Below are 13,405 nucleotides of genomic sequence, written 5' to 3'. Positions count from 1 at the left end.
AGAAATTACACAGATGGATAATTTTTAAAATATTTTTAAATTGAACAGTTCAAAAGAAATGGCAAAAGAGATGACAGACTCCAAAAAACCAAAAATTCTTCAACTAGACAACTGTAAACAGTCACAACAAGGAAGATTAGGAGAGACAACATCTTTAGCTCCACTATCTGGGAAACTATGTAACTTTTGTTCTCAATTAAGGGGATCTCCAAACTGAGGCAGAATACTTAAAAATGAAGTCTAAAATAACAAAAGTGGTAAGAACGCCTAGCTATATCTTAAATTATTTTACGTCTCCAGGCCAAATAAATCACTTCTGTAGTATTGAAAGAACCTGTAGAATGACGAATGGAAACACAGAAAGAGAAAGATTTCTCTTCCTCTCATCTTCCCATAATCTTCAGTGGCCCTTCTACACATTATTTCAACTCCCCAATCCCTGCATTCCTGTTCTTCACCTAGAAACATCAGTTCTGACTTTGCCCACACAGTGGTAGGCAGCTGACCCTGCCTCCAATTCACCTTCCACCAATTCAACTGAGACTTAGTTGTTAGTAAAATTCATAGAAGACAGGAAAGGTAGTAAGAATCAAGTTTCTTCAATTTATAAAGGGAGGTAGAGAGAACATACAGTACAATCCATTGATGATTCATAACAGCTCTCTTCAAATGCTGGAAACCTTCACATGCAGAAGTCTGAGTTGTTACAGAAAACAAAGTATTAAACAGTGGTGGCAGGGACGTAACTCTAACATCATGAACTTAAAAAGTTGTCCAAAAATGAAATACTTTCACTGAAAAATGAGCATTCTACCAGGCCCTAGAAGAATGATTAATGCAGAAGCTCAATGAATACCTGTCAAGACTGCAGGATTCCTGAACACTGAAGAACAGAAAAAGGATGCTAAACTAGATATTATCTAAGGTCCCACTGTAAGATAATTTTTCAGGCAGATAACTAACCAGGAGTTTAATTTGACAAGATTTTTGTCCAACTGAGAAGAGAAAAAAAAAAGTTTCTGTAAAAACCTTCATTCCTTGTCCATGGCAGTAAATATGTAGTTAAATCTGAATGAATGGAAGCACCCTAGCAGGAAAATGAAAAAGTTTAAAGAGTTTCAGCATCACCTACTTTGAATTATATTCTTATAAAGTCTAAATAAAGCTTGTGCATTTGAAAAACAAATGATCAAAAAAAAAAAAAAGAAGAGAAAAACAAATGATCATAGATAATCTTAACAAGTGTCTTTTGAATTATTAGTTGCTTTAACCAAACTACGCATTAGGATGAGTTGGTACAACTGGTTTATATACTCTGGTGGGAGTATATAAATGTAGAAAGATGTGAACTGTAATTCATTTAAAATGGAGACCAAAGATTTTTTTCCCAATGATTAAAGTATATTTCAGCTATTTCTATGTGTGGATAAGAGTATTAAGGGGAATGCAATGAAATTTCTAATAATTTACAATGGTTCAAATACCAACCTATTTGCCTACTCATCAACTTTACTCACTTAAAAAAATCCTTCAGGAAAAATCCCATTTCAATAAAAAACAGTGCAAGTAAACAGTACAAAATGTACAAAAAGCATTTTCCCCCTCATGGATTAATCCATTTTAACACGGTTTTACTGATGAAGCTACAAATACTTCTATGTAATGATTTACCCAAACTAGCAAATACTGATTTAGCATATGCCCTATGCAAGGCACGGTGTGATGTTAGTAATAGTCTCTGCCCTCCAGGAGCTTACCACCTATTTAGAAAAATACATAAGGTAAGAACATAAGGCAATATAAAAATGTAAAGGAAGTGTACAGACAATGGGTAGCCCAGAAGTTAAAGGAAGCAGACTGCATGGTCAAGAAGCATACCTTCCCCTTTCCCCAGGAAATACCAATTCTGAACTCTGCTCAATAAGGTCTCTTTCATCTATGTTTTTACACTCATGCTCTATCCAACAAAAGCACTGGTATATAGCTAGTGGGAGAAATAAAAAGATGAGAAGTCAAGCACCTTATAATTCCAACTTTGGCTGACATTCTCTTCTGCTACTCCTCTCATTCGTCTCTACTGCATACATACTATTCATTTCCTCCCCCAAAAGAAACCAATTATTAAAAAATATCCAGAAGCTTGCAAGACAAGAATTAAGATGTAAAGGTTGACACACCTCTGATTTCTCTACTGGTGACGCTATCCCCAAATCTTCTGGTCTATAACATACCAAATTTGAGGAGACTGGCAAATGTGCATTTGGGGCTTACCTAAGCACAAAGAGAAACTTCAGAGTTTAAACTTTAAGAGTTCATTTCATTACAACAATAGGGATGTCTCAGTGATACCTGGTACAATGGGACTTCAGCTGTACTGCTAGTTGCTGGAGCCCATTACCTAGACAGCCTACAAACACAAATTTAACAATGAGACGTTAATAAAGGTCTATCAAAGAAAAAACTGAAAGGTTTTTTCTTTTGCTTTCAGCGTTTTTAAACAGAGGAGCTCTTAACATTAAAGTATTTGAAGTAAAAGGCTTTACTTGGTTCTACAGGATCAGCTTAAACATGAAAAATTACACTTACGTTGCAGAGCATTACAAATTCTAATTATCCCTCTAAAACATTACAAGAGACCTTGGAATTCACCCATTTCAACCTGGGTCATTTTACATGAGCATCTCAATTTCCTCTTCTGTAAAATAAATTGGAATAAATTCTCAGATGGCTTTAAGCTCTTAAAATATCTTAGATTCTGTAATAGTATGAAAATAAAATTAAGGCCATATTGTTTAAGTTTAAACTTTTGTAAGTATTTATTAATTTTTTTTAAAGATGAAGTAGTACTAGGCTAATCCTCATCTAGTCTAAATGTAAACTAAGAAATTAATTACGTAAAATTATGACAAATTGTATGCTTAATCTCTAAGTCACACAAAATGTATTCTGATAGAAATATCTGCCACATGGGAATGATCCTAGAGTAAAGTAATATGGCCAGGTTAAGACAATACATTCTCATTATCATGCTTAGGACTCTACTCTCATTCTAGGAAAAGGTAGTGATGTTATCACATGATGGAATTCACACCTTTTCCTTTCCAAATCCAAATTTTAAACACTTCTCTATGTCACACACTCACAGAGCACACCCAGACAGGCAGAGAGAAACAAATTAAGCATTATACTTTTTTTCTCTGTGACAAGGTGAAGGCAAAACATAGTAATCTTGCCCTCTGCATTGCAGAGGAATAGTTCATGCAACCAATGGAGAAACCAACACATCAGAGATTTTAACTGTCAACAAAAACTTCAGACGTTATCCCCAAGAAAAGATTTTGCTTATAAAACAATTATGAATGCTTTTGTTCAAAATACTTAAAAGAATTCTGTACAACAGCTGCACTGAAAATTCTAAATAGAGGCATACTGCATTGCTCTGGAAAGAAATGTTATCCTTTCTAACACTGATAGCATCCTTTTTCAGAATAATGTTAACTGCAAAGATATAAAGAGCAAAAAGACGTTAGGAAGTATGAAAAACAGTATACTTTGGCTATCACTTCTGGTCACCTATTGGTTACAAAACTGCCAGGCCATTGTGTTAGACAACACTGATTAATCTTTCACCTCCCAAAGTCACCACTGTCTGAACTTAATGTATCTGAAAAGAGTACAACAATTTTAAATGTCATCTATTAAAACGTCCTCTATTCTACATCAAAACTGATTACATCTTACCATATAAATGAGCTCTCTCTTGAGTTAAAATTAAGACCTGGTTTCAAAATATCATCTTGCATAGCCTAGGGCCCAGTTCTATGCCAAGAAACTGATGAAGAAAACCAGGCAATCACTCAATTCATTATTACTTGTCCTTTAATCAGGTGAAAGATTGGTGAATGGAGTTTTACACTTGACTTTTTATTACAGCTGCATTTCTTCTCTATGCTAAACACTCATGAAGTCTTTATAAGCCCAAATTTCAAAAAACCACCAGGCCATTTAGTTGCATTACATAATAGGATCATATTTCATCAAAGCTAAGCATGCATTCTCACTGGACAGATGCTTAGCTTTCCTCTAATGGCTCAACTTACTAAAAAATTAACAAATAACTTTGTTTTTTCAATGAAGTGCAATAAAATTATTCCAACTCTCTATGTCTCGTTGTGATGTTACTTATCAAGCAATAATTTTTATCAGAATACTTGATTTTAGAATCCCTGGAAAAAGGCATTTTGTCCAGAAGGTTCCTATGAAAAGGTCAAAACTAAAATACTACTCAAATATAACTTGCTTAAGGAACTGAAGTAAAAAGGAATCCAGTTATAAATAGTCTCTTCCTTTACTCCACAAGCATTTCTAAAAAGGTTCAAAACTACTTTGTAAAGTAAATCCTACTTTAGATGTGTTAGAAATGCTCACTGTTAAAAAATGAAGCACAGTTAAATCCTTTCATACAGTAACTCATCTAGATATAGAAAAAATTCCATTTAAACTAGTAACTAGATGTGCTGAGAGGAAAACCCAAATGCCTTGAGTTTCTCAAAAAGTAAAACCTATAGTTTTAATAGTAATTAAGTCACAACATCAGTACTGTCAACTCAACTAGTTAACATGTGGCTCAGTCTATTATCAAAACGCCTCACTTAACTGTCATTTGACATTTCCGCTATCTAGCAACCAAACACTGAGAAGACAGAAGATATGAAATTCATTTCTTACTTTGTGTAGTACGTTAAATCTCCATCACTACAAGGGAATTTTTCAGTATTTACTAGCCTAGTCTATAATCTCTGCAATAATAATTACATTACTTTCTCCTCTATAATTGGGGGGAGGGGGTAGGCAATATACAGTAATACAAACCTATACATGTGAATGACCAGTCATGGTTCAGGGCCTCACAGGGCTTATGAAACTAGATTTCTAATTTTTTCAGATGCATACTAGAATCTAACAGCCACCTCACAACTAAGGTACCTGCTAATCAGTGCTTGATTTTTATTATAAACACCTTACAAGAATCGTTTTTCAGCCATTAAAATGTAAATATCTATATTAAGATGTCCACACTTAAAATATTACATCATTAATATTTATCTTCTGATTCCCACCCTAGAAGAAAACAGATTTCTTAGGAATTCTGAAAACAAAAACCATTCAAGCAACAACCAGATTGAGAGGATTATTTGCTGCATTAAGATATTTTTAAAAGGTACCTAAGTCTCAATTTCAAATACAGATTACAAAAACTAAATCAGATGGCAGACTCAGAAGACACTGGTCTTGGGCGTGCTTTTCCTATTACACATTTGAATGCAGCTCCTTAACAATTAAAATGCTTTTGTTGCTTTGTTAATACTGATAAATCTACTATTTAAATCATTTACAATAAACCACACAAAAGACAGAATTTTAAAACTCTAAAAATGTTTTAAAACTCCCCCCAAAATGTAAAATGAATCATTAAACACGCAATTAAAATAATTAAGGCCTAAATATCACCAGTGTTCTTCAAGTTATTTCCCAGAGCCCAAATTTTAGCCAAGTAGTTACGATCTCAACATCTTAAGTAACACTATTAGGTGTCTGGCTAATTAAACATTTTAAAATGACTTCTTCAAAATTCAAGATGCTGTAATAAATGTTTTACTAGAGGCAGACAAGCAGAACCTATTAAATGAAAGTTATTTTCTTAAGGTAAAATGCAAAAGTTTGCCTAATAGTCACAGATGTAATTACCCCATTTTTGTACTACTGATTCGTTTTCCCTTTCCACCTCCAACCTTAGTGAAGGACACACACACACACACACACACACACACACACACACACACACACACGTGTCCCTCTAAACTGAGCTGGCACAGTCCTGCGCTGAAAGCATAAAACAAAAGGCCAACTTGAAGACAAACCTCACTGTGTGACCTAGACTGGCTGAACACTGAATCCAAAAAATTGTGGGTGTGGCTCGATTTTTCTTTTTGGTGGGGGATTGAGGGAGGCCAGTTGGGGCCGCTGCCTGGTCTCTGCCCTCCCCCTCTGCTTTCGCTTTGTGCTCACAATGCAGCTCCTGTAAAGCTCTTCCCTCTCCCCGCAGCCGCCGCCATGTTAGACGCGCTCTCCATGTGCCCAGAGACCCAGCGAGCCCCTCCGTCTAACCCGGACCCACCCCCCCTCCCCCGAGTCCCGATCGGTACAGCCTCCCTCCCATCTCTCTTTATAGTGTCCCAGAGGGACAAAAAGCCGCTGCAAAAAATCTTCCCGGGATCGAGTGGAGCGTGAGGCTCGCGGGGGCACCCAGACAATTGAAACAAAGAAGGCAACGTTAAGGGCGCCCGTCAGATGGGGGCGGGAGTAGCAAATCGAAGACCTCCTCTAGAAGGGCCGGATGGAGAAGCCATCCTCCGTCCACTTTCCTCCCAACGGATAAGAGGGGCCACGGCGCAGGCCTCAAGTACCTGGTAACGGAGCGGACAAGCCCCAAGGATACAGGACGCAGGCCACCCCAACTCCACGAGGCGGTCGGGTGGACCCTGAACGCCCCCCACCCCGGGACCTCTTCATTTTCCCCCGCTGACCCCTCGAAGAAATGGGGCCTCGGCCACGGAGAGAGGGGCATCCATCGCACAGTTACGCCCGGCGACGGCACAGGCCCCCACCCTCACACAACCCAGTCCCAAAGACCAAGGGCCCGGCCCCCAGCACGAGGAGAGTCATAAAGAGACCTGGGGGCCAGCGCCGCGTCCGGGTCAGGGTCAGGTGACAAGCACCTCCCCGCGGAGCCCGCTCTCTGCGCACGGAGCTCCGGTTTACTGGGGAGGCCGGGCTTGGGGGCTGGGGGCCGGGTGGAGGGGAAGCGTCCGAGACGGGGAGAGTGAAGGCTGCGGTAGTCGGGGTCGGAGCATCAAACCCCCCCTTCCCCGCCAACTCGTGGCACCTTTTTCTTCTCCAGGTTCCGAAGTTTCTTGTCGATCACCCCGAGAATCTGCTTCATGGCCTCGGTCTGGACAGCGCCGGTGCCGGTCGTGGGGTGTTGAGAAGCCGGCGCGGCGGCCCCGGCCCCCGCCTCACTCCCGGTGGAACCCGAAGGAGGTGGCGGTCCGGACGACTTGCTGCCGCTTCCGCTGTGGCTGGTGGCCGAGGGCATCTTGAGACCGTAAGGAGAGAGAAGAAAAAACGGGAGGAAGGACAAGAGCGGCGAGTCAGGCGGCGGACGGGGCGAGACGCGGGACAAAACGCGTAGCGGGCGGGAGCTTGCGCGAGCGGGTGGGGGCGGGGACGGGGATGGGGCCGGGGCCGGCGCGCGCCGCCGGGGCAGGAAGGGGCCGCGGGCGCGCGCGCGACCCGCCAGCGGGGCGCCCGGACGGGCCTCGCCCCGCCCCCCGCCCCTCCCCCGCGCGGGCTGCCGGCTCGGCCTACCCGCCCTGGGGCACCGAGGCTCGCGCCGGGGGCGGGGCCTCGCAGGGCCAGCCGCCAACGGCCAAAGCAACGGTCCCCACCGGGGAGGGCCGGCTCTCGCCGCCCTGCGAAGAAGGGAGGGAAGAGAGAGGTCGGGGCGGAGAAGGGTGAAGAAGGGCACTGGAAATGACCGGGGGGTGGGGGAGGGGGAGACTTGAGGAGCGAGCCCCTCGCGAAGATCCAGCCGATCCGGAGGTAAAGGACACTCCGGGCAGCGGCCCGCTTCCCCTTCAGCGCCTTGGTCCGGGGTGGCGCTCACCGTGCACGCGCGGAGGCCGCTGGAGATCCCGAGTGGGCGGCTGAGGGGGCAAAGGTGGCGGTGCGTTCCGAGCAGTGTCGTGCGCTCCTTGGGCACAGGCCGCTGCGCCCGGTCCCCGCTGCACCGAGAGCCGCTGCTAGTGAGGCGGAGAACCGGCAGCGGGAGGGACTTAGGCAGCCAGCCCTCTGGGGCGGAGGGGGCGGGAGAAGCGGCGGGCGGGGGCCTTCGCGGCCGCTCGGGCTGCCCGGCGCGAACGCCTGCGGGGAAGGGCCCTCCCGGCCTCCCGCCCGGCCTGCCCAAGCCCCTGGCCTGGGGCGCGGCCGCCCGGTGCAGCTCGGCACGGCCCCCGGGAGGCTGCCAGAGCGGTGCCTGCAGTTTTGGGCGAAATCGAAGCTAGGGTCCTTCAGGCGAAGTCGCTTGACGTCCAAACGGGGACAATAGGTGTCAAGCCGCTGGATCTGGAGCTGGCGACTTCCCTGCGAAGAGCCCTTATTGGGTGGGGGTTGGAGGGGTCGGGGCGGCGGGGGGGGCAAAGGTTTCCGCAAGTGAGGGGTGCGTGAGGGTGGGTGGTGCAGTCCCACCTTCTAGAATTCCTTCTGTATGCAGAGCATGCAAACTCCCACACCCCGAAAGGTCTGAAGACAAGTTGCCACTTCCCCCACAAAACAATCACCTGGTAACCTAGGAGGTCTCTGTAGAACGCGTTTGAAATGAGCAAGATGGATTTTTTTTTTTTAAGTCTTAAAACTCTGGACTCATGTGAAAAATAATATTCAGCTCCCTTCAAGATGACATGTACTCAACAGGCCTGAGTATTACGAATCAGACTTTTTTCCTTTTGTTTTAGATTTACCTAAAACTTAAGAGAATGTTAAATGAAACCGAGACATCTTTTTTTATTTTTCTCCAAGAGAATTATTACAGCCTTGTAATAAGGCTGTGAACGGTGAACAAAAAAGAGGCCAAGTGCTGGAAGAAAATGTATTAAAAGGAATATAATCAGTGGGAAAGTCAGCAACATAATGTTGTATGACAACAGTAAATGACCAATTTATAATTTAAATTTCCTGAAAAGGGGATTTAGAAAAGGATTCTACCAAACCACTGTTCCCTGGGAATAAAATGAGTAATACTTGTTAGCACAGTGTATCCTGAGGGAGCCTAGAGAAATAGCAGCAGCCTGCAGCCTCAAGATATTCCAGTTAACTGCAGTCTGTTATCTATTCATTCAAATATTCATAGAGTACCTATGTCTTAGGAACTCTGTAATGCTAGGGACTGTGAACAAAACAAAAAATTCTATATTCATGGAGCTTACATTGTAAGTGGAGAGAAAAGTAAATAGTGGAGAGGTAGAGAAAAAAAATAGGGTGGTCAGGAAGAGCCTTACTGAGTGACATTTGAGCCAACACTGAAGGAAGTGAGGAAGAAGGTCACGCACTTATCTTGGAGGAAGAATTTTCCAGGTAGAGGGAAAACCAAGTGCCCAGGATCTGAGATGGGAGTGTGCTTGGTGGGTTCAAAGGACAGCAAGGAGGCCACAGTGGCTAGAGCAGAGTAGGAGATGAGGTCAAAGACAAAAGAGGGCCAGTCAGGTAAAACCTGATAGGCCATTGTAAGGACTTTGGCTTTTACTGAGTGAAATGGGGAGTCACTGCGTGCATAGTCTTAAGCAGAGGAGTAACATGATCAACCTGTGTCTTAAACCCTCTTGCTGCTATAATAAAGAATTTACAGTAAGTGTGTATTAGAAGTGAGAGGGAGGGTGGAGCAAGCGCAGAAGCTGGGAGCCCAATTAGGAGGCTGGTGAAATAATCCAGCCCAGAGATGGTGGTGGACAAGGTCAAAGTGTTACAGTAAAGGTGGTGACAAGTGGTTGGATGCTTTATAGTTATGATAGTAGAACCAAAAGGATTTGCTAACCAGTTAGGTGTGAGTGAAGTCAAAGTGGACCTGAGGTTATTCAAGACTTAAGCACATGAACTGTGCTTGGCACTAAGCTAAACACTATGCTAAGCCTAGGGCTAAAAAGGGAGATTAGAATCCTTCAGCTCAGAGCAGCAATTAGTGTACTCAGCCTGACCACTAATCACTATCAAAATCTCAGGCCTCGGGGCTTACCCGGTGGGGTGGCGCAGTGGTTAAGAATCCGCCTGCCAATGCAGGGAACACGGGTTTGATCCCTGGTCCGGGAAGATCCCACATGCCGCGGAACAACAAGGCTCACGTGCCACAACTACTGAGCCTGCGCTCTAGAGCCCGCGAACCACAACTACTGAGCCTACGTGCCACAACTACTGAAGCCCGTGCGCGCCTAGAGGCCGTGCTCTGCAACAAGAGAAGCCACCGCAATGAGAAGCTCACGCACCACAACCAAGGGTAGCCCCTGCTGCCGCAACTAGAAAAAGCCTGAGGACAGCGATGAAGACCCAAGTAGCCAAAAATAAATAATTAATTAATTAAATTTAAAAAAATCTCAGGCCCCACCTCAAATCTACTGAGGTAAATCTGCATTTTAACAAGCTCCTCAGCCAATTTGTATGCCTGGTGAAGTTTGGGGGAAAAAAAAGTTACTGCTTTTTTAGAACTTGATCACTGTCTTTAAGATCAGACACGAACTACACTACCAGACAAATTCTTCCCAAACCTACAGAATCAAAAATTCTGAGGGTAAAACCCAGCAATCTGTGCCCTCTGGGTGATTCTGATGCCTGCTAACATATGAGAACCAATGACTTGCCGACCTTTGGTGATTCAGGTTTGAGCTGAAGAGGCCTTGTGATTAGGTGTTAAGAAGGAAAGGCCTTTTCTGCCTTTCTTTCGCACATTATAAAATAGTAGTTACTGAAACAAAGATTCTGGCCAGTTAAATTAGGCTTGAAGAAAAGAGAAAGTGCATTGTTGAGAGGGAGCAGGATAGATGACAACACAGATGATGAAGACTCATTTGGGGGTTCATGTCACAGCTGACAGTATATCAAGATAGGCTAGGTTATGCTGCAGTAACAATCCTGAAACCTCTGTGACTTAAAATAGGGATCTGCAAAATATAGTCCCTGGGCCAAGTGGCCCTCTGTCTGCTTTTGTAAATAGTTTGGGGATGGGGGAGATACAGCTACATCCATTCAGGTACATATTTTTTCATGGCCGATTTCATGCCACAGGACAGCAAAGTTGAGTAGTAGTGATAGAGACATTATGATGGGCAAAACCTAAAATACTATCTCACCCTTTACAGAAGAAGTTTGCCAATCCCTGGCTTAAAACAAGTGATACACATCCATCATGTTTCAGCAGAGGGCTCTGCTCACAGCACTCACTCAGATTCGGGCTGATGGAAAAACCATATCTCAAGTGTTGCTGATTACTATGCCACGAGAAAAAAGAACTCGAGGGTTTCTCAAGTAGTCAATTAAATACTCCAGACAGGTAGACTCGTGTCTTGTGTGCTCGCACCTTATTAGCCAGGAAGAGTCACATGACCCCATCCAACCAAGAGATACTATCCTATCAGATGCCTGGAAGGGAACCAGGTGAACCAGAAATACTTGGTGGACATACATAGCTGTTGTGCTCTCACTTCCTACAATATGTTATCCCAATCCCATGTCCTTGGTTTTCTGACATTCTTGTAGTTGTTTATTCAGGTCAACAGGTCCAGGAAAACAACAAATTTAAGGCAAAGCAGTGTCTTTAACTTCTGCCCAGCCCTATGCCATGGTCCCAGCAAACCAAATTTGTCTATTTCCCATCTGACAAAAAGGCGACTAAAGCTATGTTTATGTGAATTTTTAATACTTTCTCTTTTGGCCTTTTTTTCCCACTACAAAGCCATGTGGTACTTGGGGTCACTGTATCACTGAAGAAATAGGAAAATTAAAGGGTTTTCCCAGCAAACCAGTGGGAGAGCAGAATATGTAAGTGGAAAACACTTTCTCCAAAAACCTTGGTATTAAAGTTATACCCAATATATTGATATTTTAATAACACCAATCTCCCAAGTTGACATTCACTTGTTTGGAGGTATTTATAAATTGTCACAACTTGAGGGGGAGGTGCTACTGACATCTAGTGGGTGGAGGCCAAGGATGCTTCTAAACATCCTGCAATGCACAGGACAACACAGAATTATTAAGGCCAAAATGCCAATAATGCTGAGGTTGGGCAACTCTGTTTTATGAGACCAAAAATATAGTCATTTGTTCCAGCACTTCACAAGTAAAAATACTGAGATGACACTGGCAGAAAAAATAATCCTTAGAAAGTGACAGGACGTAACACTCAACTGGGAACAGATAATCATCTTGCATCCTAGCAACTGATGCATAGTCATGGTCTCTTTCAGGCAATATATAGTATATATATTCATTTCATCCACTAATACGTACAGTCCACTTCAAACAATAATCGAAAAAGAATTTCCTTCAAAGTGACAACTGCCTCACAAACTTTAGAAGGAATAAAACTTTATATATCTCAAAGTTACATACTAGGATAATATAAGTATATTATAAAGGTACTTTCTTCAGGACTGTTTCTACAATTAGTCTATGTATCGTTCAAGAATAACTTTCACATCTAAAAGAACAACTCCCCCTGCATTAATGGTTTACCCTTCAGGTGTTAATAACATTTTTTTTTTTAATCTTAAGAGTCTAAGAACTTGATTTAAAGATTTCCTAAGCACTAAGCCACTAAATTAAAGACATGAAAAATGTTCCAGAAAGGTGTAGATCCCGTGTTACTTTTTTTTTTTTTTAATTGTATAGATTTTCCAGCGAATGTCGACTGCAAAGGGGAGAGGTCTGCAAGCCCCACCCTAATTCTCCGGCTTTGTGCAGTGTTTCTCGAAGGAAGCAAGCCCCCACTTTCAGAATCACCTGGGGCACTTGTGAGAATGAGCATGACCAGACTCCACTCCAGATATCGCATCTACAAACCAGAATCTGAGGCCTAGGAATATGTGTTTTAAAAATCAAATTCCTCTTTGCACATTCAAGTTTGTGAATAGAAATGGGGCATTTATTTTCACAAAAATAAGTGTCATAAATGTTTAAATAAAAGTAGCTCTTTTCATGATGTCCTCTTATCTTTCTTCCCAGGAAGTGCTGTGAGGATCTCTTACAAGGGTATTGTTGGCAATCGCCAGACACATTGAAAAGGGCCACACACTTGAGTTGCTATTCAGAAAGGAGCAATCGGATTCCAAGATGGGAGAGAAAATGTTGAGGCTACAGGCTGGGGAAAGAATCCAGAGTGGTGAATGGACGGTTAGGGTTAAGGAAAAGGAAGGTGACTCAGCAAATCTGTAGCGCCTACTACTGTATACTATACTGAAAAGCTGCTGGCTAAGAAAAAGCACTATTTAGCGATGCTAAAACGGAGGCTGTGCCTCAGAATCACCTGGAGGGCTTGTTAACGCCCTGCTCGCGGGTCCCCACTCCCAGAGTGTCAGACGCCTCGTGCAGATGCGGGACGGGACGATATTTTACATTTCCAGCAAGTCCTCAAGTGATGTTGATGCTGCTGGTCTGGAAACCACGTTTTGAGAAGCACAGGATTAGAGGGATTTATTTATTTTTAACGATTGGAGCAAGGAAAAAAACTAAGGGGAGAAGAAACGTTTAAAAGTAATGATGACAGTAGTATACTAGAATATCATGGTTTATGCTGCTACTT

General features: G+C 43.1%; 1 protein-coding gene and 1 long non-coding RNA gene across 13 annotated transcripts in view; one reads left to right on the top strand and one right to left on the bottom strand.

Moving 5' to 3' along the window:
- The window catches only part of CAPRIN1 (cell cycle associated protein 1), a 36,935-nt gene extending 29,049 nt beyond the window's left edge, over window positions 1–7,886 (bottom strand). For 11 of the 12 annotated variants that reach the window (XR_012333505.1, XR_012333506.1, XR_012333504.1 and 8 more), the window contains exons 1-2: window positions 7,727–7,886; window positions 6,947–7,156 (exon numbers count right to left, since the gene is read on the bottom strand). Coding sequence is in view for 3 of the 12 variants with exons in the window: in XM_019948137.3 (XP_019803696.1) it covers window positions 6,947–7,156 (210 nt within the window). In the remaining 9 variants the exon portion in view is untranslated. The remainder of the gene's footprint in view (window positions 1–6,946; window positions 7,157–7,726) is intronic. The other variant, XM_019948136.2, reaches the window with a different exon arrangement.
- Window positions 7,029–12,805, top strand: LOC109552231 (uncharacterized). The gene is made up of 3 exons (XR_004527596.2): window positions 7,029–7,165; window positions 11,558–11,643; window positions 12,496–12,805. It is a non-coding gene; the product is annotated as an uncharacterized lncRNA (long non-coding RNA).
- Window positions 12,806–13,405: the final 600 nt, after the last annotated feature.

Source organism: Tursiops truncatus, chromosome 8 (genome assembly GCF_011762595.2).
Source record: "Tursiops truncatus isolate mTurTru1 chromosome 8, mTurTru1.mat.Y, whole genome shotgun sequence".
NCBI classification, from domain to species: domain Eukaryota; kingdom Metazoa; phylum Chordata; class Mammalia; order Artiodactyla; family Delphinidae; genus Tursiops; species Tursiops truncatus.
This window is presented reverse-complemented; position numbering and strand designations above follow the sequence as displayed.